Source organism: Daphnia pulicaria, chromosome 3 (assembly GCF_021234035.1).
Source record: "Daphnia pulicaria isolate SC F1-1A chromosome 3, SC_F0-13Bv2, whole genome shotgun sequence".
NCBI classification, from domain to species: domain Eukaryota; kingdom Metazoa; phylum Arthropoda; class Branchiopoda; order Diplostraca; family Daphniidae; genus Daphnia; species Daphnia pulicaria.
The window spans coordinates 4,519,466-4,546,058 of NC_060915.1; the positions used below are offsets into that span (position 1 = coordinate 4,519,466).

At 36.6% G+C, this 26,593-nt stretch overlaps 3 protein-coding genes, 1 long non-coding RNA gene, 2 other non-coding genes and 39 pseudogenes across 12 annotated transcripts; 2 read left to right on the plus strand and 43 right to left on the minus strand.

Moving 5' to 3' along the window:
- Positions 1-209: 209 nt before the first annotated feature.
- LOC124333176 lies at positions 210-328 on the minus strand (annotated as a pseudogene).
- A 415-nt stretch (positions 329-743) lies between these two features.
- Positions 744-862, minus strand: LOC124333177 (annotated as a pseudogene).
- Positions 863-1,276: 414 nt separating this feature from the next.
- Positions 1,277-1,395, minus strand: LOC124330414 (annotated as a pseudogene).
- Positions 1,396-1,809: 414 nt separating this feature from the next.
- LOC124330415 lies at positions 1,810-1,928 on the minus strand (annotated as a pseudogene).
- A 284-nt stretch (positions 1,929-2,212) lies between these two features.
- LOC124333178 lies at positions 2,213-2,331 on the minus strand (annotated as a pseudogene).
- A 285-nt stretch (positions 2,332-2,616) lies between these two features.
- On the minus strand, positions 2,617-2,735 carry LOC124333179 (annotated as a pseudogene).
- Positions 2,736-3,150: 415 nt separating this feature from the next.
- Positions 3,151-3,269, minus strand: LOC124333182 (annotated as a pseudogene).
- Positions 3,270-3,683: 414 nt separating this feature from the next.
- LOC124330576 lies at positions 3,684-3,802 on the minus strand (annotated as a pseudogene).
- A 414-nt stretch (positions 3,803-4,216) lies between these two features.
- On the minus strand, positions 4,217-4,335 carry LOC124330416 (annotated as a pseudogene).
- A 284-nt stretch (positions 4,336-4,619) lies between these two features.
- LOC124330868 lies at positions 4,620-4,738 on the minus strand (annotated as a pseudogene).
- Positions 4,739-5,023: 285 nt separating this feature from the next.
- Positions 5,024-5,142, minus strand: LOC124333183 (annotated as a pseudogene).
- Positions 5,143-5,556: 414 nt separating this feature from the next.
- LOC124333452 lies at positions 5,557-5,675 on the minus strand. The gene has a single exon (XR_006916867.1). It is a non-coding gene; the product is annotated as a 5S ribosomal RNA (ribosomal RNA).
- A 414-nt stretch (positions 5,676-6,089) lies between these two features.
- LOC124330417 lies at positions 6,090-6,208 on the minus strand (annotated as a pseudogene).
- A 414-nt stretch (positions 6,209-6,622) lies between these two features.
- LOC124330418 lies at positions 6,623-6,741 on the minus strand (annotated as a pseudogene).
- A 284-nt stretch (positions 6,742-7,025) lies between these two features.
- On the minus strand, positions 7,026-7,144 carry LOC124333184 (annotated as a pseudogene).
- Positions 7,145-7,429: 285 nt separating this feature from the next.
- Positions 7,430-7,548, minus strand: LOC124333185 (annotated as a pseudogene).
- Positions 7,549-7,963: 415 nt separating this feature from the next.
- Positions 7,964-8,082, minus strand: LOC124333186 (annotated as a pseudogene).
- Positions 8,083-8,496: 414 nt separating this feature from the next.
- On the minus strand, positions 8,497-8,615 carry LOC124330577 (annotated as a pseudogene).
- A 414-nt stretch (positions 8,616-9,029) lies between these two features.
- Positions 9,030-9,148, minus strand: LOC124330420 (annotated as a pseudogene).
- A 284-nt stretch (positions 9,149-9,432) lies between these two features.
- On the minus strand, positions 9,433-9,551 carry LOC124333187 (annotated as a pseudogene).
- A 285-nt stretch (positions 9,552-9,836) lies between these two features.
- On the minus strand, positions 9,837-9,955 carry LOC124333188 (annotated as a pseudogene).
- A 414-nt stretch (positions 9,956-10,369) lies between these two features.
- LOC124333571 lies at positions 10,370-10,488 on the minus strand. The gene has a single exon (XR_006916868.1). It is a non-coding gene; the product is annotated as a 5S ribosomal RNA (ribosomal RNA).
- A 414-nt stretch (positions 10,489-10,902) lies between these two features.
- Positions 10,903-11,021, minus strand: LOC124330591 (annotated as a pseudogene).
- A 415-nt stretch (positions 11,022-11,436) lies between these two features.
- Positions 11,437-11,555, minus strand: LOC124334576 (annotated as a pseudogene).
- A 285-nt stretch (positions 11,556-11,840) lies between these two features.
- Positions 11,841-11,959, minus strand: LOC124330178 (annotated as a pseudogene).
- A 285-nt stretch (positions 11,960-12,244) lies between these two features.
- Positions 12,245-12,363, minus strand: LOC124330179 (annotated as a pseudogene).
- Positions 12,364-12,648: 285 nt separating this feature from the next.
- LOC124333189 lies at positions 12,649-12,767 on the minus strand (annotated as a pseudogene).
- A 285-nt stretch (positions 12,768-13,052) lies between these two features.
- Positions 13,053-13,171, minus strand: LOC124333802 (annotated as a pseudogene).
- A 285-nt stretch (positions 13,172-13,456) lies between these two features.
- Positions 13,457-13,575, minus strand: LOC124330180 (annotated as a pseudogene).
- Positions 13,576-13,860: 285 nt separating this feature from the next.
- Positions 13,861-13,979, minus strand: LOC124330182 (annotated as a pseudogene).
- Positions 13,980-14,264: 285 nt separating this feature from the next.
- LOC124333190 lies at positions 14,265-14,383 on the minus strand (annotated as a pseudogene).
- Positions 14,384-14,668: 285 nt separating this feature from the next.
- Positions 14,669-14,787, minus strand: LOC124330183 (annotated as a pseudogene).
- Positions 14,788-15,072: 285 nt separating this feature from the next.
- On the minus strand, positions 15,073-15,191 carry LOC124330184 (annotated as a pseudogene).
- A 285-nt stretch (positions 15,192-15,476) lies between these two features.
- LOC124333191 lies at positions 15,477-15,595 on the minus strand (annotated as a pseudogene).
- A 286-nt stretch (positions 15,596-15,881) lies between these two features.
- On the minus strand, positions 15,882-16,000 carry LOC124330186 (annotated as a pseudogene).
- Positions 16,001-16,285: 285 nt separating this feature from the next.
- LOC124335558 lies at positions 16,286-16,404 on the minus strand (annotated as a pseudogene).
- Positions 16,405-16,819: 415 nt separating this feature from the next.
- Positions 16,820-16,938, minus strand: LOC124333193 (annotated as a pseudogene).
- Positions 16,939-17,223: 285 nt separating this feature from the next.
- On the minus strand, positions 17,224-17,342 carry LOC124330187 (annotated as a pseudogene).
- A 285-nt stretch (positions 17,343-17,627) lies between these two features.
- On the minus strand, positions 17,628-17,746 carry LOC124333194 (annotated as a pseudogene).
- Positions 17,747-18,161: 415 nt separating this feature from the next.
- Positions 18,162-18,280, minus strand: LOC124333195 (annotated as a pseudogene).
- A 285-nt stretch (positions 18,281-18,565) lies between these two features.
- Positions 18,566-18,684, minus strand: LOC124330188 (annotated as a pseudogene).
- Positions 18,685-19,434: 750 nt separating this feature from the next.
- LOC124329550 lies at positions 19,435-22,206 on the plus strand. 6 transcript variants are annotated; one of them, XR_006916814.1, is made up of 9 exons: positions 19,792-19,831; positions 20,243-20,331; positions 20,390-20,489; positions 20,549-20,635; positions 20,706-20,864; positions 20,927-21,046; positions 21,219-21,397; positions 21,464-21,604; positions 21,660-22,206. It is a non-coding gene; the product is annotated as an uncharacterized LOC124329550 (long non-coding RNA). The 6 variants fall into 6 exon arrangements; XR_006916812.1 differs by lacking the exon at positions 19,792-19,831 and adding an exon at positions 19,855-20,022; XR_006916815.1 differs by lacking the exon at positions 19,792-19,831 and adding an exon at positions 19,855-20,022 and having other exon boundaries at positions 20,400-20,489.
- An 876-nt stretch (positions 22,207-23,082) lies between these two features.
- On the plus strand, positions 23,083-23,649 carry LOC124328676 (serine protease easter-like). The gene is made up of 2 exons (XM_046787472.1): positions 23,083-23,373; positions 23,555-23,649. Exons 1-2 carry the CDS (start codon positions 23,166-23,168, stop codon positions 23,647-23,649), a joined length of 303 nt encoding a protein of 100 aa, XP_046643428.1. The 5' UTR covers positions 23,083-23,165.
- LOC124328677 (cell wall adhesin EAP1-like) lies at positions 23,609-24,803 on the minus strand. The gene is made up of 3 exons (XM_046787473.1): positions 24,799-24,803; positions 24,004-24,745; positions 23,609-23,937 (listed from the first exon to the last, which is right to left on the minus strand). Exons 1-3 carry the CDS (start codon positions 24,801-24,803, stop codon positions 23,872-23,874), a joined length of 813 nt encoding a protein of 270 aa, XP_046643429.1. The 3' UTR covers positions 23,609-23,871.
- LOC124329565 lies at positions 24,497-25,610 on the minus strand. Of its 2 annotated transcripts, none has more exons than XM_046788652.1 (6): positions 25,459-25,610; positions 25,292-25,402; positions 25,134-25,217; positions 24,983-25,073; positions 24,806-24,923; positions 24,497-24,745 (listed from the first exon to the last, which is right to left on the minus strand). In XM_046788652.1, exons 1-5 carry the CDS (start codon positions 25,550-25,552, stop codon positions 24,878-24,880), a joined length of 426 nt encoding a protein of 141 aa, XP_046644608.1. In that variant the 5' UTR covers positions 25,553-25,610; the 3' UTR covers positions 24,497-24,745; positions 24,806-24,877. The 2 variants fall into 2 exon arrangements, with proteins under 2 accessions (XP_046644608.1, XP_046644607.1); XM_046788651.1 differs by having other exon boundaries at positions 25,134-25,232.
- Between the last annotated feature and the right edge of the window lie 983 nt (positions 25,611-26,593).

The window sequence follows — 26,593 nt, forward strand, 5'->3', positions numbered from 1 at the left end:
TCATTGAATTTGGACTCGTAACCATCGCGAATAAAAAAGCGCGATAAACTTTGAAAAACTCGCAATGAAATTTATCCAGAATCATTCCTATAGATGAATTGAACCTATCTCTAAGGCATTGAAATGTTTTATCTACGAATTTGGACTGGTAACCATCGTGATTAAAAAAAAATTTTCAAGAAATTTGTTATTGAAAACAAACTATTCATCGCCAACGACATCCCGTATTCCCAAGCGGTCACCCTTCCAAGTACTAACGGGACTCGACGTAACTTAACTTCTGGGAGCTGACGAGACCAGGTGCGTTCTACGTGATATGGCCGTTGACATTCAAAAATGAAAATTTACCCTCCCAGTCCCAATGGATGAATAGAAAATCACTTCAAAGTGATAGAAATGTTTGTTCATTTAATTTGGACTCGTAACCATCGGGAATAAAAAAGCGCGATAAACTTTGAAAAACTCGCAATGAAATTTATCCAGAATCATTCCTATAGATGAATTGAACCTATCTCTATGCCATTGATATTTTTGATCTACGAATTTGGACTGGTAACCATCGCGATTAAAAAACGCGATAAACTTTGAAAAACTCTCAATGGAATTGATCCAGAATCATTCTTATAGATGAATTTAACCTATCTCTAAGGCATTGAAATGTTTTATCTACGAATTTGGACTGGTAACCATCGTGATTGAAAAAAAAATTTCAAGAAATTTGTTATTGAAAACAAACTATTCATCGCCAACGACATCCCGTATTCCCAAGCGGTCACCCTTCCAAGTACTAACGGGACTCGACGTAACTTAACTTCTGGGAGCTGACGAGACCAGGTGCGTTCTACGTGATATGGCCGTTGACATTCAAAAATGAAAATTTACCCTACCAGTCCCAATGGATGAATAGAAAATCACTTCAAAGTGATAGAAATGTTTGTTCATTGAATTTGGACTCGTAACCATCGGGAATAAAAAAGCGCGATAAACTTTGAAAAACTCGCAATGAAATTTATCCAGAATCATTCCTATAGATGAATTGAACCTATCTCTATGCCATTGATATTTTTGATCTACGAATTTGGACTGGTAACCATCGCGATTAAAAAACGCGATAAACTTTGAAAAACTCTCAATGGAATTGATCCAGAATCATTCTTATAGATGAATTGAACCTATCTCTAAGGCATTGAAATGTTTTATCTACGAATTTGGACTGGTAACCATCGTGATTGAAAAAAATTTTCAAGAAATTTGTTATTGAAAACAAACTATTCATCGCCAACGACATCCCGTATTCCCAAGCGGTCACCCTTCCAAGTACTAACGGGACTCGATGTAACTTAACTTCTGGGAGTTGACGAGACCAGTTGCGTTCTACGAGATATGACCGTTGACATTCAAAAATGAAAACCTACCCTCCCAGTCCCAATGGATGAATAGAAAATCACTTCAAAGTGATAGAAATGTTTGTTCATTGAATTTGGACTCGTAACCATCGGGAATAAAAAAGCGCGATAAACTTTGAAAAACTCGCAATGAAATTTATCCAGAATCATTCCTATAGATGAATTGAACCTATCTCTATGCCATTGATATTTTTGATCTACGAATTTGGACTGGTAACCATCGCGATTAAAAAACGCGATAAACTTTGAAAAACTCTCAATGGAATTGATCCAGAATCATTCTTATAGATGAATTGAACCTATCTCTAAGGCATTGAAATGTTTTATCTACGAATTTGGACTGGTAACCATCGTGATTGAAAAAAATTTTCAAGAAATTTGTTATTGAAAACAAACTATTCATCGCCAACGACATCCCGTATTCCCAAGCGGTCACCCTTCCAAGTACTAACGGGACTCGATGTAACTTAACTTCTGGGAGTTGACGAGACCAGTTGCGTTCTACGAGATATGACCGTTGACATTCAAAATGAAAACTTACCCTCCTAGTCCCAATGGATGAATAGAAAATCACTTCAAAGTGATAGAAATGTTTGTTCATTGAATTTGGACTCGTAACCATCGCGAATAAAAAAGCGCGATAAACTTTGAAAAACTCGCAATGAAATTTATCCAGAATCATTCCTATAGATGAATTGAACCTATCTCTAAGGCATTGAAATGTTTTATCTACGAATTTGGACTGGTAACCATCGTGATTAAAAAAAAATTTTCAAGAAATTTGTTATTGAAAACAAACTATTCATCGCCAACGACATCCCGTATTCCCAAGCGGTCACCCTTCCAAGTACTAACGGGACTCGACGTAACTTAACTTCTGGGAGCTGACGAGACCAGGTGCGTTCTACGTGATATGGCCGTTGACATTCAAAAATGAAAAATTACCCTCCCAATCCCAATGGATGAATAGAAAATCACTTCAAAGTGATAGAAATGTTTGTTCATTGAATTTGGACTCGTAACCATCGCGAATAAAAAAGCGCGATAAACTTTGAAAAACTCGCAATGAAATTTATCCAGAATCATTCCTATAGATGAATTGAACCTATCTCTAAGGCATTGAAATGTTTTATCTACGAATTTGGACTGGTAACCATCGTGATTGAAAAAAAAATTTCAAGAAATTTATTATTGAAAACAAACTATTCATCGCCAACGACATCCCGTATTCCCAAGCGGTCACCCTTCCAAGTACTAACGGGACTCGACGTAACTTAACTTCTGGGAGCTGACGAGACCAGGTGCGTTCTACGTGATATGGCCGTTGACATTCAAAAATGAAAATTTACCCTCCCAGTCCCAATGGATGAATAGAAAATCACTTCAAAGTGATAGAAATGTTTGTTCATTTAATTTGGACTCGTAACCATCGGGAATAAAAAAGCGCGATAAACTTTGAAAAACTCGCAATGAAATTTATCCAGAATCATTCCTATAGATGAATTGAACCTATCTCTATGCCATTGATATTTTTGATCTACGAATTTGGACTGGTAACCATCGCGATTAAAAAACGCGATAAACTTTGAAAAACTCTCAATGGAATTGATCCAGAATCATTCTTATAGATGAATTTAACCTATCTCTAAGGCATTGAAATGTTTTATCTACGAATTTGGACTGGTAACCATCGTGATTGAAAAAAAAATTTCAAGAAATTTGTTATTGAAAACAAACTATTCATCGCCAACGACATCCCGTATTCCCAAGCGGTCACCCTTCCAAGTACTAACGGGACTCGACGTAACTTAACTTCTGGGAGCTGACGAGACCAGGTGCGTTCTACGTGATATGGCCGTTGACATTCAAAAATGAAAATTTACCCTACCAGTCCCAATGGATGAATAGAAAATCACTTCAAAGTGATAGAAATGTTTGTTCATTGAATTTGGACTCGTAACCATCGGGAATAAAAAAGCGCGATAAACTTTGAAAAACTCGCAATGAAATTTATCCAGAATCATTCCTATAGATGAATTGAACCTATCTCTATGCCATTGATATTTTTGATCTACGAATTTGGACTGGTAACCATCGCGATTAAAAAACGCGATAAACTTTGAAAAACTCTCAATGGAATTGATCCAGAATCATTCTTATAGATGAATTGAACCTATCTCTAAGGCATTGAAATGTTTTATCTACGAATTTGGACTGGTAACCATCGTGATTGAAAAAAATTTTCAAGAAATTTGTTATTGAAAACAAACTATTCATCGCCAACGACATCCCGTATTCCCAAGCGGTCACCCTTCCAACTACTAACGGGACTCGATGTAACTTAACTTCTGGGAGTTGACGAGACCAGTTGCGTTCTACGAGATATGACCGTTGACATTCAAAAATGAAAACCTACCCTCCCAGTCCCAATGGATGAATAGAAAATCACTTCAAAGTGATAGAAATGTTTGTTCATTGAATTTGGACTCGTAACCATCGGGAATAAAAAAGCGCGATAAACTTTGAAAAACTCGCAATGAAATTTATCCAGAATCATTCCTATAGATGAATTGAACCTATCTCTATGCCATTGATATTTTTGATCTACGAATTTGGACTGGTAACCATCGCGATTAAAAAACGCGATAAACTTTGAAAAACTCTCAATGGAATTGATCCAGAATCATTCTTATAGATGAATTGAACCTATCTCTAAGGCATTGAAATGTTTTATCTACGAATTTGGACTGGTAACCATCGTGATTGAAAAAAATTTTCAAGAAATTTGTTATTGAAAACAAACTATTCATCGCCAACGACATCCCGTATTCCCAAGCGGTCACCCTTCCAAGTACTAACGGGACTCGATGTAACTTAACTTCTGGGAGTTGACGAGACCAGTTGCGTTCTACGAGATATGACCGTTGACATTCAAAATGAAAACTTACCCTCCTAGTCCCAATGGATGAATAGAAAATCACTTCAAAGTGATAGAAATGTTTGTTCATTGAATTTGGACTCGTAACCATCGCGAATAAAAAAGCGCGATAAACTTTGAAAAACTCGCAATGAAATTTATCCAGAATCATTCCTATAGATGAATTGAACCTATCTCTAAGGCATTGAAATGTTTTATCTACGAATTTGGACTGGTAACCATCGTGATTAAAAAAAAATTTTCAAGAAATTTGTTATTGAAAACAAACTATTCATCGCCAACGACATCCCGTATTCCCAAGCGGTCACCCTTCCAAGTACTAACGAGACTCGACGTAACTTAACTTCTGGGAGCTGACGAGACCAGGTGCGTTCTACGTGATATGGCCGTTGACATTCAAAAATGAAAAATTACCCTCCCAATCCCAATGGATGAATAGAAAATCACTTCAAAGTGATAGAAATGTTTGTTCATTGAATTTGGACTCGTAACCATCGCGAATAAAAAAGCGCGATAAACTTTGAAAAACTCGCAATGAAATTTATCCAGAATCATTCCTATAGATGAATTGAACCTATCTCTAAGGCATTGAAATGTTTTATCTACGAATTTGGACTGGTAACCATCGTGATTGAAAAAAAAATTTCAAGAAATTTATTATTGAAAACAAACTATTCATCGCCAACGACATCCCGTATTCCCAAGCGGTCACCCTTCCAAGTACTAACGGGACTCGACGTAACTTAACTTCTGGGAGCTGACGAGACCAGGTGCGTTCTACGTGATATGGCCGTTGACATTCAAAAATGAAAATTTACCCTCCCAGTCCCAATGGATGAATAGAAAATCACTTCAAAGTGATAGAAATGTTTGTTCATTTAATTTGGACTCGTAACCATCGGGAATAAAAAAGCGCGATAAACTTTGAAAAACTCGCAATGAAATTTATCCAGAATCATTCCTATAGATGAATTGAACCTATCTCTATGCCATTGATATTTTTGATCTACGAATTTGGACTGGTAACCATCGCGATTAAAAAACGCGATAAACTTTGAAAAACTCTCAATGGAATTGATCCAGAATCATTCTTATAGATGAATTGAACCTATCTCTAAGGCATTGAAATGTTTTATCTACGAATTTGGACTGGTAACCATCGTGATTGAAAAAAATTTTCAAGAAATTTGTTATTGAAAACAAACTATTCATCGTCAACGACATCCCGTATTCCCAAGCGGTCACCCTTCCAAGTACTAACGGGACTCGACGTAACTTAACTTCTGGGAGCTGACGAGACCAGGTGCGTTCTACGTGATATGGCCGTTGACATTCAAAAATGAAAATTTACCCTACCAGTCCCAATGGATGAATAGAAAATCACTTCAAAGTGATAGAAATGTTTGTTCATTGAATTTGGACTCGTAACCATCGGGAATAAAAAAGCGCGATAAACTTTGAAAAACTCGCAATGAAATTTATCCAGAATCATTCCTATAGATGAATTGAACCTATCTCTATGCCATTGATATTTTTGATCTACGAATTTGGACTGGTAACCATCGCGATTAAAAAACGCGATAAACTTTGAAAAACTCTCAATGGAATTGATCCAGAATCATTCTTATAGATGAATTGAACCTATCTCTAAGGCATTGAAATGTTTTATCTACGAATTTGGACTGGTAACCATCGTGATTGAAAAAAATTTTCAAGAAATTTGTTATTGAAAACAAACTATTCATCGCCAACGACATCCCGTATTCCCAAGCGGTCACCCTTCCAAGTACTAACGGGACTCGATGTAACTTAACTTCTGGGAGTTGACGAGACCAGTTGCGTTCTACGAGATATGACCGTTGACATTCAAAAATGAAAACCTACCCTCCCAGTCCCAATGGATGAATAGAAAATCACTTCAAAGTGATAGAAATGTTTGTTCATTGAATTTGGACTCGTAACCATCGGGAATAAAAAAGCGCGATAAACTTTGAAAAACTCGCAATGAAATTTATCCAGAATCATTCCTATAGATGAATTGAACCTATCTCTATGCCATTGATATTTTTGATCTACGAATTTGGACTGGTAACCATCGCGATTAAAAAACGCGATAAACTTTGAAAAACTCTCAATGGAATTGATCCAGAATCATTCTTATAGATGAATTGAACCTATCTCTAAGGCATTGAAATGTTTTATCTACGAATTTGGACTGGTAACCATCGTGATTGAAAAAAATTTTCAAGAAATTTGTTATTGAAAACAAACTATTCATCGCCAACGACATCCCGTATTCCCAAGCGGTCACCCTTCCAAGTACTAACGGGACTCGATGTAACTTAACTTCTGGGAGTTGACGAGACCAGTTGCGTTCTACGAGATATGACCGTTGACATTCAAAATGAAAACTTACCCTCCTAGTCCCAATGGATGAATAGAAAATCACTTCAAAGTGATAGAAATGTTTGTTCATTGAATTTGGACTCGTAACCATCGCGAATAAAAAAGCGCGATAAACTTTGAAAAACTCGCAATGAAATTTATCCAGAATCATTCCTATAGATGAATTGAACCTATCTCTAAGGCATTGAAATGTTTTATCTACGAATTTGGACTGGTAACCATCGTGATTAAAAAAAAATTTTCAAGAAATTTGTTATTGAAAACAAACTATTCATCGCCAACGACATCCCGTATTCCCAAGCGGTCACCCTTCCAAGTACTAACGGGACTCGACGTAACTTAACTTCTGGGAGCTGACGAGACCAGGTGCGTTCTACGTGATATGGCCGTTGACATTCAAAAATGAAAAATTACCCTCCCAATCCCAATGGATGAATAGAAAATCACTTCAAAGTGATAGAAATGTTTGTTCATTGAATTTGGACTCGTAACCATCGCGAATAAAAAAGCGCGATAAACTTTGAAAAACTCGCAATGAAATTTATCCAGAATCATTCCTATAGATGAATTGAACCTATCTCTAAGGCATTGAAATGTTTTATCTACGAATTTGGACTGGTAACCATCGTGATTGAAAAAAAAATTTCAAGAAATTTATTATTGAAAACAAACTATTCATCGCCAACGACATCCCGTATTCCCAAGCGGTCACCCTTCCAAGTACTAACGGGACTCGACGTAACTTAACTTCTGGGAGCTGACGAGACCAGGTGCGTTCTACGTGATATGGCCGTTGACATTCAAAAATGAAAATTTACCCTCCCAGTCCCAATGGATGAATAGAAAATCACTTCAAAGTGATAGAAATGTTTGTTCATTTAATTTGGACTCGTAACCATCGGGAATAAAAAAGCGCGATAAACTTTGAAAAACTCGCAATGAAATTTATCCAGAATCATTCCTATAGATGAATTGAACCTATCTCTATGCCATTGATATTTTTGATCTACGAATTTGGACTGGTAACCATCGCGATTAAAAAACGCGATAAACTTTGAAAAACTCTCAATGGAATTGATCCAGAATCATTCTTATAGATGAATTTAACCTATCTCTAAGGCATTGAAATGTTTTATCTACGAATTTGGACTGGTAACCATCGTGATTGAAAAAAAAATTTCAAGAAATTTGTTATTGAAAACAAACTATTCATCGCCAACGACATCCCGTATTCCCAAGCGGTCACCCTTCCAAGTACTAACGGGACTCGACGTAACTTAACTTCTGGGAGCTGACGAGACCAGGTGCGTTCTACGTGATATGGCCGTTGACATTCAAAAATGAAAATTTACCCTACCAGTCCCAATGGATGAATAGAAAATCACTTCAAAGTGATAGAAATGTTTGTTCATTGAATTTGGACTCGTAACCATCGGGAATAAAAAAGCGCGATAAACTTTGAAAAACTCGCAATGAAATTTATCCAGAATCATTCCTATAGATGAATTGAACCTATCTCTATGCCATTGATATTTTTGATCTACGAATTTGGACTGGTAACCATCGCGATTAAAAAACGCGATAAACTTTGAAAAACTCTCAATGGAATTGATCCAGAATCATTCTTATAGATGAATTGAACCTATCTCTAAGGCATTGAAATGTTTTATCTACGAATTTGGACTGGTAACCATCGTGATTGAAAAAAATTTTCAAGAAATTTGTTATTGAAAACAAACTATTCATCGCCAACGACATCCCGTATTCCCAAGCGGTCACCCTTCCAACTACTAACGGGACTCGATGTAACTTAACTTCTGGGAGTTGACGAGACCAGTTGCGTTCTACGAGATATGACCGTTGACATTCAAAAATGAAAACCTACCCTCCCAGTCCCAATGGATGAATAGAAAATCACTTCAAAGTGATAGAAATGTTTGTTCATTGAATTTGGACTCGTAACCATCGGGAATAAAAAAGCGCGATAAACTTTGAAAAACTCGCAATGAAATTTATCCAGAATCATTCCTATAGATGAATTGAACCTATCTCTATGCCATTGATATTTTTGATCTACGAATTTGGACTGGTAACCATCGCGATTAAAAAACGCGATAAACTTTGAAAAACTCTCAATGGAATTGATCCAGAATCATTCTTATAGATGAATTGAACCTATCTCTAAGGCATTGAAATGTTTTATCTACGAATTTGGACTGGTAACCATCGTGATTGAAAAAAATTTTCAAGAAATTTGTTATTGAAAACAAACTATTCATCGCCAACGACATCCCGTATTCCCAAGCGGTCACCCTTCCAAGTACTAACGGGACTCGATGTAACTTAACTTCTGGGAGTTGACGAGACCAGTTGCGTTCTACGAGATATGACCGTTGACATTCAAAATGAAAACTTACCCTCCTAGTCCCAATGGATGAATAGAAAATCACTTCAAAGTGATAGAAATGTTTGTTCATTGAATTTGGACTCGTAACCATCGCGAATAAAAAAGCGCGATAAACTTTGAAAAACTCGCAATGAAATTTATCCAGAATCATTCCTATAGATGAATTGAACCTATCTCTAAGGCATTGAAATGTTTTATCTACGAATTTGGACTGGTAACCATCGTGATTAAAAAAAAATTTTCAAGAAATTTGTTATTGAAAACAAACTATTCATCGCCAACGACATCCCGTATTCCCAAGCGGTCACCCTTCCAAGTACTAACGGGACTCGACGTAACTTAACTTCTGGGAGCTGACGAGACCAGGTGCGTTCTACGTGATATGGCCGTTGACATTCAAAAATGAAAAATTACCCTCCCAATCCCAATGGATGAATAGAAAATCACTTCAAAGTGATAGAAATGTTTGTTCATTGAATTTGGACTCGTAACCATCGCGAATAAAAAAGCGCGATAAACTTTGAAAAACTCGCAATGAAATTTATCCAGAATCATTCCTATAGATGAATTGAACCTATCTCTAAGGCATTGAAATGTTTTATCTACGAATTTGGACTGGTAACCATCGTGATTGAAAAAAAAATTTCAAGAAATTTATTATTGAAAACAAACTATTCATCGCCAACGACATCCCGTATTCCCAAGCGGTCACCCTTCCAAGTACTAACGGGACTCGACGTAACTTAACTTCTGGGAGCTGACGAGACCAGGTGCGTTCTACGTGATATGGCCGTTGACATTCAAAAATGAAAATTTACCCTCCCAGTCCCAATGGATGAATAGAAAATCACTTCAAAGTGATAGAAATGTTTGTTCATTTAATTTGGACTCGTAACCATCGGGAATAAAAAAGCGCGATAAACTTTGAAAAACTCGCAATGAAATTTATCCAGAATCATTCCTATAGATGAATTGAACCTATCTCTATGCCATTGATATTTTTGATCTACGAATTTGGACTGGTAACCATCGCGATTAAAAAACGCGATAAACTTTGAAAAACTCTCAATGGAATTGATCCAGAATCATTCTTATAGATGAATTGAACCTATCTCTAAGGCATTGAAATGTTTTATCTACGAATTTGGACTGGTAACCATCGTGATTGAAAAAAATTTTCAAGAAATTTGTTATTGAAAACAAACTATTCATCGTCAACGACATCCCGTATTCCCAAGCGGTCACCCTTCCAAGTACTAACGGGACTCGACGTAACTTAACTTCTGGGAGCTGACGAGACCAGGTGCGTTCTACGTGATATGGCCGTTGACATTCAAAAATGAAAATTTACCCTCCCAGTCCCAATGGATGAATAGAAAATCACTTCAAAGTGATAGAAATGTTTGTTCATTTAATTTGGACTCGTAACCATCGGGAATAAAAAAGCGCGATAAACTTTGAAAAACTCGCAATGAAATTTATCCAGAATCATTCCTATAGATGAATTGAACCTATCTCTATGCCATTTATATTTTTGATCTACGAATTTGGACTGGTAACCATCGCGATTAAAAAACGCGATAAACTTTGAAAAACTCTCAATGGAATTGATCCAGAATCATTCTTATAGATGAATTGAACCTATCTCTAAGGCATTGAAATGTTTTATCTACGAATTTGGACTGGTAACCATCGTGATTGAAAAAAATTTTCAAGAAATTTGTTATTGAAAACAAACTATTCATCGCCAACGACATCCCGTATTCCCAAGCGGTCACCCTTCCAAGTACTAACGGGACTCGATGTAACTTAACTTCTGGAAGTTGACGAGACCAGTTGCGTTCTACGAGATATGACCGTTGACATTCAAAAATGAAAACTTACCCTCCCAGTCCCAATGGATGAATAGAAAATCACTTCAAAGTGATAGAAATGTTTGTTCATTGAATTTGGACTCGTAACCATCGGGAATAAAAAAGCGCGATAAACTTTGAAAAACTCGCAATGAAATTTATCCAGAATCATTCAAATAGATGAATTGAACCTATCTCTATGCCATTGATATTTTTGATCTACGAATTTGGACTGGTAACCATCGCGATTAAAAAACGCGATAAACTTTGAAAAACTCTCAATGGAATTGATCCAGAATCATTCTTATAGATGAATTTAACCTATCTCTAAGGCATTGAAATGTTTTATCTACGAATTTGCACTGGTAACCATCGTGATTGAAAAAAAAATTTCAAGAAATTTGTTATTGAAAACAAACTATTCATCGCAAACGACATCCCGTATTCCCAAGCGGTCACCCTTCCAAGTACTAACGGGACTCGACGTAACTTAACTTCTGGGAGCTGACGAGACCAGGTGCGTTCTACGTGATATGGCCGTTGACATTCAAAAATGAAAATTTACCCTCCCAGTCCCAATGGATGAATAGAAAATCACTTCAAAGTGATAGAAATGTTTGTTCATTGAATTTGGACTCGTAACCATCGGGAATAAAAAAGCGCGATAAACTTTGAAAAACTCGCAATGAAATTTATCCAGAATCATTCCTATAGATGAATTGAACCTATCTCTAAGGCATTGAAATGTTTTATCTACGAATTTGGACTGGTAACCATCGTGATTGAAAAAAAAATTTCAAGAAATTTGTTATTGAAAACAAACTATTCATCGCCAACGACATCCCGTATTCCCAAGCGGTCACCCTTCCAAGTACTAACGGGACTCGACGTAACTTAACTTCTGGGAGTTGACGAGACCAGTTGCGTTCTACGAGATATGACCGTTGACATTCAAAAATGAAAACTTACCCTCCCAGTCCCAATGGATGAATAGAAAATCACTTCAAAGTGATAGAAATGTTTGTTCATTGAATTTGGACTCGTAACCATCGCGAATAAAAAAGCGCGATAAACTTTGAAAAACTCGCAATGAAATTTATCCAGAATCATTCCTATAGATGAATTGAACCTATCTCTAAGGCATTGAAATGTTTTATCTACGAATTTGGACTGGTAACCATCGTGATTGAAAAAAAAATTTCAAGAAATTTGTTATTGAAAACAAACTATTCATCGCCAACGACATCCCGTATTCCCAAGCGGTCACCCTTCCAAGTACTAACGGGACTCGACGTAACTTAACTTCTGGGAGTTGACGAGACCAGTTGCGTTCTACGAGATATGACCGTTGACATTCAAAAATGAAAACTTACCCTCCCAGTCCCAATGGATGAATAGAAAATCACTTCAAAGTGATAGAAATGTTTGTTCATTGAATTTGGACTCGTAACCATCGCGAATAAAAAAGCGCGATAAACTTTGAAAAACTCGCAATGAAATTTATCCAGAATCATTCCTATAGATGAATTGAACCTATCTCTAAGGCATTGAAATGTTTTATCTACGAATTTGGACTGGTAACCATCGTGATTAAAAAAAAATTTTCAAGAAATTTGTTATTGAAAACAAACTATTCATCGCCAACGACATCCCGTATTCCCAAGCGGTCACCCTTCCAAGTACTAACGGGACTCGACGTAACTTAACTTCTGGGAGCTGACGAGACCAGGTGCGTTCTACGTGATATGGCCGTTGACATTCAAAAATGAAAAATTACCCTCCCAATCCCAATGGATGAATAGAAAATCACTTCAAAGTGATAGAAATGTTTGTTCATTGAATTTGGACTCGTAACCATCGCGAATAAAAAAGCGCGATAAACTTTGAAAAACTCGCAATGAAATTTATCCAGAATCATTCCTATAGATGAATTGAACCTATCTCTAAGGCATTGAAATGTTTTATCTACGAATTTGGACTGGTAACCATCGTGATTGAAAAAAAAATTTCAAGAAATTTGTTATTGAAAACAAACTATTCATCGCCAACGACATCCCGTATTCCCAAGCGGTCACCCTTCCAAGTACTAACGGGACTCGACGTAACTTAACTTCTGAGAGCTGACGAGACCAGGTGCGTTCTACGTGATATGGCCGTTGACATTCAAAAATGAAAAATTACCCTCCCAATCCCAATGGATGAATAGAAAATCACTTCAAAGTGATAGAAATGTTTGTTCATTGAATTTGGACTCGTAACCATCGCGAATAAAAAAGCGCGATAAACTTTGAAAAACTCGCAATGAAATTTATCCAGAATCATTCCTATAGATGAATTGAACCTATCTCTAAGGCATTGAAATGTTTTATCTACGAATTTGGACTGGTAACCATCGTGATTGAAAAAAAAATTTCAAGAAATTTGTTATTGAAAACAAACTATTCATCGCCAACGACATCCCGTATTCCCAAGCGGTCACCCTTCCAAGTACTAACGGGACTCGACGTAACTTAACTTCTGGGAGTTGACGAGACCAGTTGCGTTCTACGAGATATGACCGTTGACATTCAAAAATGAAAACTTACCCTCCCAGTCCCAATGGATGAATAGAAAATCACTTCAAAGTGATAGAAATGTTTGTTCATTGAATTTGGACTCGTAACCATCGCGAATAAAAAAGCGCGATAAACTTTGAAAAACTCGCAATGAAATTTATCCAGAATCATTCCTATAGATGAATTGAACCTATCTCTAAGGCATTGAAATGTTTTATCTACGAATTTGGACTGGTAACCATCGTGATTGAAAAAAAAATTTCAAGAAATTTGTTATTGAAAACAAACTATTCATCGCCAACGACATCCCGTATTCCCAAGCGGTCACCCTTCCAAGTACTAACGGGACTCGACGTAACTTAACTTCTGGGAGTTGACGAGACCAGTTGCGTTCTACGAGATATGACCGTTGACATTCAAAAATGAAAACTTACCCTCCCAGTCCCAATGGATGAATAGAAAATCACTTCAAAGTGATAGAAATGTTTGTTCATTGAATTTGGACTCGTAACCATCGCGAATAAAAAAGCGCGATAAACTTTGAAAAACTCGCAATGAAATTTATCCAGAATCATTCCTATAGATGAATTGAACCTATCTCTAAGGCATTGAAATGTTTTATCTACGAATTTGGACTGGTAACCATCGTGATTAAAAAAAAATTTTCAAGAAATTTGTTATTGAAAACAAACTATTCATCGCCAACGACATCCCGTATTCCCAAGCGGTCACCCTTCCAAGTACTAACGGGACTCGACGTAACTTAACTTCTGGGAGCTGACGAGACCAGGTGCGTTCTACGTGATATGGCCGTTGACATTCAAAAATGAAAAATTACCCTCCCAATCCCAATGGATGAATAGAAAATCACTTCAAAGTGATAGAAATGTTTGTTCATTGAATTTGGACTCGTAACCATCGCGAATAAAAAAGCGCGATAAACTTTGAAAAACTCGCAATGAAATTTATCCAGAATCATTCCTATAGATGAATTGAACCTATCTCTAAGGCATTGAAATGTTTTATCTACGAATTTGGACTGGTAACCATCGTGATTGAAAAAAAAATTTCAAGAAATTTGTTATTGAAAACAAACTATTCATCGCCAACGACATCCCGTATTCCCAAGCGGTCACCCTTCCAAGTACTAACGGGACTCGACGTAACTTAACTTCTGGGAGTTGACGAGACCAGTTGCGTTCTACGAGATATGACCGTTGACATTCAAAAATGAAAACTTACCCTCCCAGTCCCAATGGATGAATAGAAAATCACTTCAAAGTGATAGAAATGTTTGTTCATTGAATTTGGACTCGTAACCATCGCGAATAAAAAAGCGCGATAAACTTTGAAAAACTCGCAATGAAATTTATCCAGAATCATTCCTATAGATGAATTGAACCTATCTCTAAGGCATTGAAATGTTTTATCTACGAATTTGGACTGGTAACCATCGTGATTGAAAAAAAAATTTCAAGAAATTTGTTATTGAAAACAAACTATTCATCGCCAACGACATCCCGTATTCCCAAGCGGTCACCCTTCCAAGTACTAACGGGACTCGACGTAACTTAACTTCTGGGAGTTGACGAGACCAGTTGCGTTCTACGAGATATGACCGTTGACATTCAAAAATGAAAACTTACCCTCCCAGTCCCAATGGATGAATAGAAAATCACTTCAAAGTGATAGAAATGTTTGTTCATTGAATTTGGACTCGTAACCATCGCGAATAAAAAAGCGCGATAAACTTTGAAAAACTCGCAATGAAATTTATCCAGAATCATTCCTATAGATGAATTGAACCTATCTCTAAGGCATTGAAATGTTTTATCTACGAATTTGGACTGGTAACCATCGTGATTAAAAAAAAATTTTCAAGAAATTTGTTATTGAAAACAAACTATTCATCGCCAACGACATCCCGTATTCCCAAGCGGTCACCCTTCCAAGTACTAACGGGACTCGACGTAACTTAACTTCTGGGAGCTGACGAGACCAGGTGCGTTCTACGTGATATGGCCGTTGACATTCAAAAATGAAAAATTACCCTCCCAATCCCAATGGATGAATAGAAAATCACTTCAAAGTGATAGAAATGTTTGTTCATTGAATTTGGACTCGTAACCATCGCGAATAAAAAAGCGCGATAAACTTTGAAAAACTCGCAATGAAATTTATCCAGAATCATTCCTATAGATGAATTGAACCTATCTCTAAGGCATTGAAATGTTTTATCTACGAATTTGGACTGGTAACCATCGTGATTGAAAAAAAAAATTTCAAGAAATTTGTTATTGAAAACAAACTATTCATCGCCAACGACATCCCGTATTCCCAAGCGGTCACCCTTCCAAGTACTAACGGGACTCGACGTAACTTAACTTCTGGGAGTTGACGAGACCAGTTGCGTTCTACGAGATATGACCGTTGACATTCAAAAATGAAAACTTACCCTCCCAGTCCCAATGGATGAATAGAAAATCACTTCAAAGTGATAGAAATGTTTGTTCATTGAATTTGGACTCGTAACCATCGCGAATAAAAAAGCGCGATAAACTTTGAAAAACTCGCAATGAAATTTATCCAGAATCATTCAAATAGATGAATTGAACCTATCTCTATGCCATTGATATTTTTAATCTACGAATTTGGACTGGTAACCATCGTGATTGAAAAAAAAATTTCAAGAAATTTGTTATTGAAAACAAACTATTCATCGCCAACGACATCCCGTATTACCAAGCGGTCACCCTTCCAAGTACTAACGGGACTCGACGTAACTTAACTTCTGGGAGCTGACGAGACCAGGTGCGTTCTACGTGATATGGCCGTTGACATTCAAAAATGAAAATTTACCCTACCAGTCCCAATGGATGAATAGAAAATCACTTCAAAGTGATAGAAATGTTTGTTCATTGAATTTGGACTCGTAACCATCGGGAATAAAAAAGCGCGATAAACTTTGAAAAACTCGCAATGAAATTTATCCAGAATCATTCCTATAGATGAATTGAACCTATCTCTATGCCATTGATATTTTTGATCTACGAATTTGGACTGGTAACCATCGCGATTAAAAAACGCGATAAACTTTGAAAAACTCTCAATGGAATTGATCCAGAATCATTCTTATAGATGAATTTAACCTATCTCTAAGGCATTGAAATGTTTTATCTACGAATTTGGACTGGTAACCATCGTGATTAAAAAAAAATTTTCAAGAAATTTGTTATTGAAAACAAACTATTCATCGCCAACGACATCCCGTATTCCCAAGCGGTCACCCTTCCAAGTACTAACGGGACTCGACGTAACTTAACTTCTGGGAGCTGACGAGACCAGGTGCGTTCTACGTGATATGGCCGTTGACATTCAAAAATGAAAAATTACCCTCCCAATCCCAATGGATGAATAGAAAATCACTTCAAAGTGATAGAAATGTTTGTTCATTGAATTTGGACTCGTAACCATCGCGAATAAAAAAGCGCGATAAACTTTGAAAAACTCGCAATGAAATTTATCCAGAATCATTCCTATAGATGAATTGAACCTATCTCTAAGGCATTGAAATGTTTTATCTACGAATTTGGACTGGTAACCATCGTGATTGAAAAAAAAATTTCAAGAAATTTGTTATTGAAAACAAACTATTCATCGCCAACGACATCCCGTATTCCCAAGCGGTCACCCTTCCAAGTACTAACGGGACTCGACGTAACTTAACTTCTGGGAGTTGACGAGACCAGTTGCGTTCTACGAGATATGACCGTTGACATTCAAAAATGAAAACTTACCCTCCCAGTCCCAATGGATGAATAGAAAATCACTTCAAAGTGATAGAAATGTTTGTTCATTGAATTTGGACTCGTAACCATCGCGAATAAAAAAGCGCGATAAACTTTGAAAAACTCGCAATGAAATTTATCCAGAATCATTCAAATAGATGAATTGAACCTATCTCTATGCCATTGATATTTTTAATCTACGAATTTGGACTGGTAACCATCGTGATTGAAAAAAAAATTTCAAGAAATTTGTTATTGAAAACAAACTATTCATCGCCAACGACATCCCGTATTCCCAAGCGGTCACCCTTCCAAGTACTAACGGGACTCGACGTAACTTAACTTCTGGGAGCTGACGAGACCAGGTGCGTTCTACGTGATATGGCCGTTGACATTCAAAAATGAAAATTTACCCTACCAGTCCCAATGGATGAATAGAAAATCACTTCAAAGTGATAGAAATGTTTGTTCATTGAATTTGGACTCGTAACCATCGGGAATAAAAAAGCGCGATAAACTTTGAAAAACTCGCAATGAAATTTATCCAGAATCATTCCTATAGATGAATTGAACCTATCTCTATGCCATTGATATTTTTGATCTACGAATTTGGACTGGTAACCATCGCGATTAAAAAACGCGATAAACTTTGAAAAACTCTCAATGGAATTGATCCAGAATCATTCTTATAGATGAATTTAACCTATCTCTAAGGCATTGAAATGTTTTATCTACGAATTTGGACTGGTAACCATCGTGATTAAAAAAAAATTTTCAAGAAATTTGTTATTGAAAACAAACTATTCATCGCCAACGACATCCCGTATTCCCAAGCGGTCACCCTTCCAAGTACTAACGGGACTCGACGTAACTTAACTTCTGGGAGCTGACGAGACCAGGTGCGTTCTACGTGATATGGCCGTTGACATTCAAAAATGAAAAATTACCCTCCCAATCCCAATGGATGAATAGAAAATCACTTCAAAGTGATAGAAATGTTTGTTCATTGAATTTGGACTCGTAACCATCGCGAATAAAAAAGCGCGATAAACTTTGAAAAACTCGCAATGAAATTTATCCAGAATCATTCCTATAGATGAATTGAACCTATCTCTAAGGCATTGAAATGTTTTATCTACGAATTTGGACTGGTAACCATCGTGATTGAAAAAAAAATTTCAAGAAATTTGTTATTGAAAACAAACTATTCATCGCCAACGACATCCCGTATTCCCAAGCGGTCACCCTTCCAAGTACTAACGGGACTCGACGTAACTTAACTTCTGGGAGTTGACGAGACCAGTTGCGTTCTACGAGATATGACCGTTGACATTCAAAAATGAAAACTTACCCTCCCAGTCCCAATGGATGAATAGAAAATCACTTCAAAGTGATAGAAATGTTTGTTCATTGAATTTGGACTCGTAACCATCGCGAATAAAAAAGCGCGATAAACCAACACGGAACTGGTGAGCTAGCTCAAACGCTCGTCCTCAAAATGCGCTCTCAGGTTAGTAGGGGGAAACGAGTGCTGCCGCGGTGGCCAATTGGTCGTCCCAGATTTGTTGATTTCGGCGGCCATTTTGATTTTTCTTAAATAGGCCCGTATATTTTTGCTGTATTTTCTTATTTATTATCAATATTTGAGCTTTTTAGTGGTGTTTTTCGTACTCAGCTTTAAAATTTACCCTATGTACATCTATTTCCAGTCATTTTGTCTTATTTTTTTTACCAGTTATCTTTCTCTCTCTTGCCTATAGGAACTGTCAAAATGGTAAAATCATGAATTTAAGGTATATTTATCACATTAAGTAACTCAGTTTATTACAGGTGATATTTCCTTCAGTAACCTGCTTTTTCCCATCAAAACACCCCCATTTTCTTTGTAAAATATCAATTATGGAGTATGGCTTGGTAAGCTCGCTAAGTTGTTTCCTGCATTTTACATTCTGTCTATAGAAAGTTTGCAGCCATTCAATTGTATTAACCATTTTTCTATTATTATTGATCCAGGGACCCTTTTTCTGAAGAAATTACCAGTATTATTGGTTATCAGTGGAATTTTCTTCATCGTGAACTATGAAGGCTGGAATGAGAACATGTAAGTTGTTTTTTATATTGGAATTGCTTCCATTGTATTTAAATTAATTTAAATATGTTCTTTGATAGGTTCCTGTGTTTAAAAACCTCATACACACTCAGATTCAGTTATATATTCTTTATTTAAGTTAAAATTTTCCTTCGCTCTGAAGCATAGGGTAAAATGGAGTTTGGTTAATTTAAACTTAAATTTCAATTGTTTTAATGTGATCCCAATTAATTATTATGTTTGGTTACATATTGTTCTTTGTAAACAGTCTCAATTTTACAAATTTAAATTATTTGTAAAAACAATAATTTTTTTAAATTTGGATACTGTTTAGTACTTAACGCAGACGGAACTTTCTTTTCTTGTTTGCATTTTGTAGTCTTAAATAGGTCCGTATATTTTTACTGTATTTTCTTATTTGTAATTAATATTTGAGCATTTTAAAGCTGTTAATCCATTCTTAGCATTAAAATTGACCCTACTCACATCTTTTTTTAGTTATTTAGTGTTAATTTCGTTACCAGTTTTCTTTCTCTCTCTGGCCTGGGAACTGTCAAAATGGTAAATTCGTGATTTTAAGGTATATTTATCATATTAAGGTATTCAGTTCATTACAAGTGAGATTTTCTTCAGTAACCTACTTTTTTCACATAAAAATACCCCCATTTTCTTTGTATAATATCAGTTATGGGGTATGGCTTGGTCAGTTCGCTATGTTGTTTCTTGCATTATACATTCTGTCTACAGGAAACTTCAGCCATTCAATTTTATTAACCATTATTCTATTATTACTGATCCAGGGACCCTTTTTCCTGAAGAAACTACCAGTATTATTGGTTATCAGTGGAATTTTCTTCATCGTAAACTGTGAAGGCTGGAATGAGAACATGTAAGTTAACATACATGTTCTCATTGTAATTAATTCTAATATATTCTCATTCCTTAAGTTTTTCCAAGGCCTGGGATATGCTGTCAGTAGGATCTCGTCAATATCATTTATGGTATTAGGTCAGAGAAACCTATATAGACGCCTTGGTGAATCGAAGGGTATTTTCATATTCATCAATTTTACAATTACTTATACTTATGTTTTTATTCAATTCTAGTGGAGGTGGCCATTCAGTTGCTGTGCTGTTTGACAGCAAAGGGAAAAAACTTATATTGAACTGCAGGGACCTTGCACAAACCATTGGGTGAATATTTTCGTTATCTACAAGTTTGTCAAAATTAAAGCAAAAATGTAATGAAAATATTCATATTTAGCTCATTGGAATGGAGGAATGCTAAACAAGGATCCATGCTATGATACAAGAAGGGAAAGAGAAAGTTGGATGACTGGCTCAATTCTTTTCTGTTGAATAAGGATGGATCGACATCAAGATGTGGAGGATGGGCTATCTCTTGGCAGATATAAAGGAAGTGGTAAGTCACAGTCTTGAAACAAAATAGTGTACTACTGGCCTATAATATTAGTTTCTTTGCAGCTTCCTGGGTAGCGGACCAGGTATTAAAGATTTACATAGACGAAGAAGATAACAGGTGTCCTCCTCATGACACTGCAGTCATGAAAAGGCAATCTTTGAACTTTTAAACATCGCCGATAGGTATAATTTGAAAATAAATGACTAGTTTTATTTCCTTTACTGTTAAGAATATACTATTTCTCATTTTGTTACTTTTCTAGTTGATAATTTATTTTTCTTCAAGTGAATTCAAAATTTGACACTTTTTAAAGTCTTATTCTTCTCAATTTTAACGTGATTTTCTTTTCTTCAGATTTGGATTACTGGAGCACTGCCATACGAAATCCAGCATAGCCGTTTTATCTGGGCTGTTTGCAAAACTCGCCAATGGTACTAAATAACGCTGGCGATCCTTTATGTTGTCACATTTTCCGTGAAGTTTGATGGTCTCTCGGAGAGTATGTCGGCGCGTTACTTCCATCAATCAGCAAAGTGATAAAACTGCCCATCACTCATAACAAATATAGTCCTATTAAATTGATCGTTCTCTTTTTTCAGGACCTTCTTGGCGAGCCCAATGAATTACCTATTTGCGATATTAAAATCTTTTGGCTGTTATTAACCCCCAATTAGATGGATATGAGGTGACAATGGAAGACTTCTACCGTGGCGTTTTTCCATGGCAGTTGGCTAATGATAGTGAGACATATAAGTTATTGTACAATGTAAAGAAATTAACTTCTTGTTTCTTTAGTATCGTTCCAAGAAAAATTCAGTTTGATAGATGCCTGGATGCTTTGTATCCGAAGCAAAGAAGAAGTTTTGCAGTTAAGAGAGGAAATGGGAAGATATGAAACAGGATTGACACCATTAGAAGAAAAATAGAAGATATCTTTCAAAGGGACCATAAAAGTGACGATATTTTAGTTCGTTGAAAGCGTTCATTATGCAGTCAGAACTAAAGAGACTTGATCGCTTGTTAAACGATTGTGACATCTGGTTTAGGGGTGCGGTTAGCGCCTATTCGAGGAATAATAGAGTACATGTAGTAGTAGGTAATAATGAAGATGATAGCGACGATGAAAACGATTGTGAAAGTAGTGATGACAACGAGGAACCTTGACGATGAGGCTGATTTTGGTGAAAACATTGATAATTGTGATGCCGAAGAGATTGATGATTCTACATCGGATGATTCTATTGCATTGAATTAGGCAGTAATCTTCTATTGGCAAAAAGTGTACGGTTACATTTCCTAAATACTTTCTTCATGACCGCTGAAATAAACTATTTTCTCATGATTTTCATCTGAGTCTTCATTTAATTTGAATGTTCTATTTACGCGTGAGCAAAGTACGTGCCAAGAAGATTTGTTTATGTGTAATACGATGAAAGTGATAGCGGAAGAACGGACTATGATGATGTCGATCAGGGAACGGCAATTAAAGATGAGTGGGATGAATAAGAATGAATTAAATGTACATGCATGTACAATAGATTAAATTTGAATCCATATAAAGATTCAGCGTAAAAAGTTGTACATAGTTCATTATTTTCAATACGATTGGAGGCAGCCTGCATAGCGTTATGTGCGTTTGCGTGAATTATCGTTCAGCGTGAATTGCCGGTACATGCGTGTAAAATTGATCGTTTATGGATCCATATTAAGATTCAGCGTAAAAAGTTGACTATAGGGCGTTAATTTTATTGTTTTTGGCGATAGCCTGCGGGACTTATTCGTTTTCGACGAAATTTTTCATGGAATCAAAACGACCCAATTCACTTCCTTTATCTAGGCGACCTTTTTTCAAAATTTTTTTTGTCGCCAACGACAAACTCCCGCCAAAAATAATGAAGATAATGTACTTGTTCAACTTTTTACGTTGAATCCAAATATGGATTCATAAACAATCAATTTTATACGCATGTACCGGCAATTCACGCTGAACGATAATTCACGCAAACGCACATAACGCTGTGCAGGCTGCCTCCGATCGTTTTGAAAATAATGAACTATGTACAACTTTTTACGCTGAATCTTTATATGGATTCAAATTTAATCCATTGTACATGCATTTACATTTAATTCATGCGAAACGTTAATACGTTAATACGTTAAGCGGAAAATTATACAAAGCGGATAATTTGACACACACATGCAGGAAAGACGAGGAAAGAGGCGTCGCAATTTCACATCGGAGTGGCGGGGCTGAGCGCCAAGGCCCGCGACGGAGCCCACACGGCCCGGAAGGGAACGCGAATGTTGCGCGTCAATCGCATCGTCAACCATCCATCTTACAATCCGTCCAAGAGCAAAGTGGCCGACGACATCGCCCTGATTCAATTGGACCAGGAAGCCGAGTGGAACGATCTGGTCCAGCCGTCCTGTCTCCCCAATCCAGACAAAGATTCCTACACCGGAATGACCACCGTGGCAGGATGGGGTCTGACCAACGAGATCCAAAACGGTAAATCGTATATGGAAATTTTTTGGGATATTGTTGAAAGTTTTTGAAAAAACGAGGCTAAGCTCAGCTTTTTTGTGTTATATTATCCATTCGCCAAAAATAATAAAACGAAAGGTGGTCAACGGCCAAACGCCCTACAGAAAGTTGACCTGTCCTAAATATAACATTCATTTATTTATAGAGAATTGGTGTAATTTACCGGGGGATAGAGAAGGAATGAAAACACCATATATATTTAAAAAAAAAAATCTGTATTTCTCAGGATCTCAGGTATAAAACAATATATAACAATCGCACTTATCATGAAACGCAATGAAGCATTAGCAATGAAGAAAGTTTGATGAAGATGTGAAAGATGAGATTGATGGTAAAAAAGGGACTCAGACCAATGATGTCAACGAACCAGAGCGTGTTGAGGTGAATGAAGCGAACACGGATCTGCCTCCTCCCCATGAACTCGTCATCCAACTCATATTCAGTTTCGGTTCCCTGATCGCTTTACGTTTGGTGAAACCATTTGCCACATTTGCCATCACACAGAATCCATATCGGTCTCCCCCTCGGCTAAATAAAGTAATATGCATAATGAATCAAAATTACAAACATAACAGCATGTAAGAGCAACTTTACCTTTCTGCAAGGCAGAGCTGCGCATAATGTAGGTTTCCTTAAAGGATCCGAGGTTGAGTCTACGTCATCCGCAAAAGATTTCTCCATGCGTCTTCTTTTCGACTTTCGTGTTCCATTTTCCGGATCGCATATGGCCAGAGGAACTTCTTTTCGAGCTTTTGATGACGTGACTTGTACTTGAATGGTCCCTTCTTTTAATGCTGCCGTTGCTCTTGGCAAAGTGGGTACCGGAACTTCATCGGTATATGACCAAGCTCCTTTAATCACAGCAGAAGTAGCTGTTGATCGATGTAGTATTTTCGGAACTTTAGTGGTAGCTGGAGGCAGTTCTACTAAAACCGTAGCTGGCCGACTTGCTGTGGCTGCAGGAGCAGTTGATCGACTTGTTGAAGTTGAAGGAGTAGCTGACCGACTTTCTGGGGCTGCAGGAGCAACTGGTCGACTTGTTTGAATTGGAGGAGTAGCTGGCTGACTATCTGGGGCTGCAGGAGCAGTTGGTCGACTTGTTTGAATTGAAGGAGTAGCTGGCCGACTTTCTGGGGCTGCAGGAGCAGCTGGTCGACTTGTTGAAGGAGTAGCTGGCCGACTTGTTGAAGTTGCTGGCCGACTTTCTGGGGCTGCAGGAGCTGCTGGTCGATTTGTTGAAGGAGTAGCTGGCCGACTTTCTGGGGCTGCAGGAGCAGTTGGTCGACTTGTTGAAGTTGCTGGCGAGTTAATTATCCGGTTAAAAAATCTCGTCTGTCTGATTAATAATTTCAACTGTCAGATATCAATAATAAAAACAATAAAAACTACTCCATACTTGCTGCTCCTATTGTTTTTGTTGAATTACTATAGCTTGAAAAAGTAGAAAAGACTTGTTCCCGTTCTTCTCCTAAAGTTCCAGCTGATCCATCTCTCCAATGCCCAAAATATAGGATCTGTAACGAAAAACGAAATAATTAGTATAAAATTATCGTTTTATAATAAATTTCAATACCTGGCATGGCCAGCTATGCGCTTGGCCGTGTAGCCGAGAGAGGACTTTTGTTCTAAGAGATAAAAACTTTCAAGAGCACTTTTCAGGAATGCTATGGACACGAAAAGAAATTAATATGATAATACTACAAACATTTAAAAACTGCTCTTACGGGTTACAGTTTGGTTGAAATCTGGTTCAACATAAATTGAATAAGCTGGTTGATAATGGATATTTGGCCACCGAGAAAAACTTTCTAAAAACAATAAAACTAGAACAATAAAGTAGTTTTCGAATAAGTCATACTAAGAATAAGATAATAAAGTTTACCATCTCTCTTTCGCTTAATCCTACTTTGAGCTACAAGTTCAGAACTTTTCTGTTTAGAACCGTCTCCTGAGTTATCCGCACCACTAGCAAATAGTCCACAAGATTTCATTCCTTAAATAAAGCAAATTTAACATTTAAAATATTTCATTTGTCTAAGAAAAACAAACCTTTTCTTCGAATGCAATTGTACTTCTTAACTCGAGTCTTTTGAACTCGAGCCTTTTGTTCTTCGCTTCTTAAATCACAACCTTTACGTTCCATATTTCCAATTAAACGAATTCATTAGCTAAACTAGAATAATAAAATCCAATTACAAACTAAAATAAAAAACGCAGTATATTACAGTTGAGAGTGGGGAGAGCAGAACTGAAAAATGTAAACAAGTATAGAAAGATGCGTCTGCAAAAAGTACTAAACAGTATCAAAATTTAAAAAATTAAATTGTATTTTCAAATAAATTGAATTTGCAAAATTTAGACTGTTTACAAATAAAATATGAAACAAAACATAACAATTTATTGAGATCCAATTTAAAAAATTCAAATTTAAGTTTAAATTAACAAAACTCCATTTTACCCTATGCTTCAGAGCGAAGGAAAATTTTAACTAAACTAAGAATAAATAACTGAATCTGAATCTGTATGAGGTTGTTTAACACAGGAACCTATCAAAGAACATATTTCAATTAATTGAAATACAATGGAAGCAAGTCCAATAATAAAAAAAAACAAACTTATACATGTTCCAGCCTTCATAGTTTACGATGAAGAAAATTCCACTGATAACAAATAATACTGGTAATTTTTTCAGAAAAAGGGTCCCTGGATCAATAATAATAGAAAAATGGTTAATAAAATTGAATGGCTGCAAACTTTCTATAGACAGAATGTAAAATGCAGGAAACAACTTAGCGAGCTTACCAAGCCATACTCCATAATTGATATTTTACAAAGAAAATGGGGGTGTTTTGATGGGAAAAAAGCAGGTTACTGAAGGAAATATCACCTGTAATAAACTGAGTTACTTAATGTGATAAATATACCTTAAATTCATGATTTTACCATTTTGACAGTTCCTATAGGCAAGAGAGAGAAAGATAACTGGTAAAAAAAATAAGACAAAATGACTGGAAATAGATGTACATAGGGTAAATTTTAAAGCTGAGTACGAAAAACACCACTAAAAAGCTCAAATATTGATAATAAATAAGAAAATACAGCAAAAATATACGGGCCTATTTAAGAAAAATCAAAATGGCCGCCGAAATCAACAAATCTGGGACGACCAATTGGCCACCGCGGC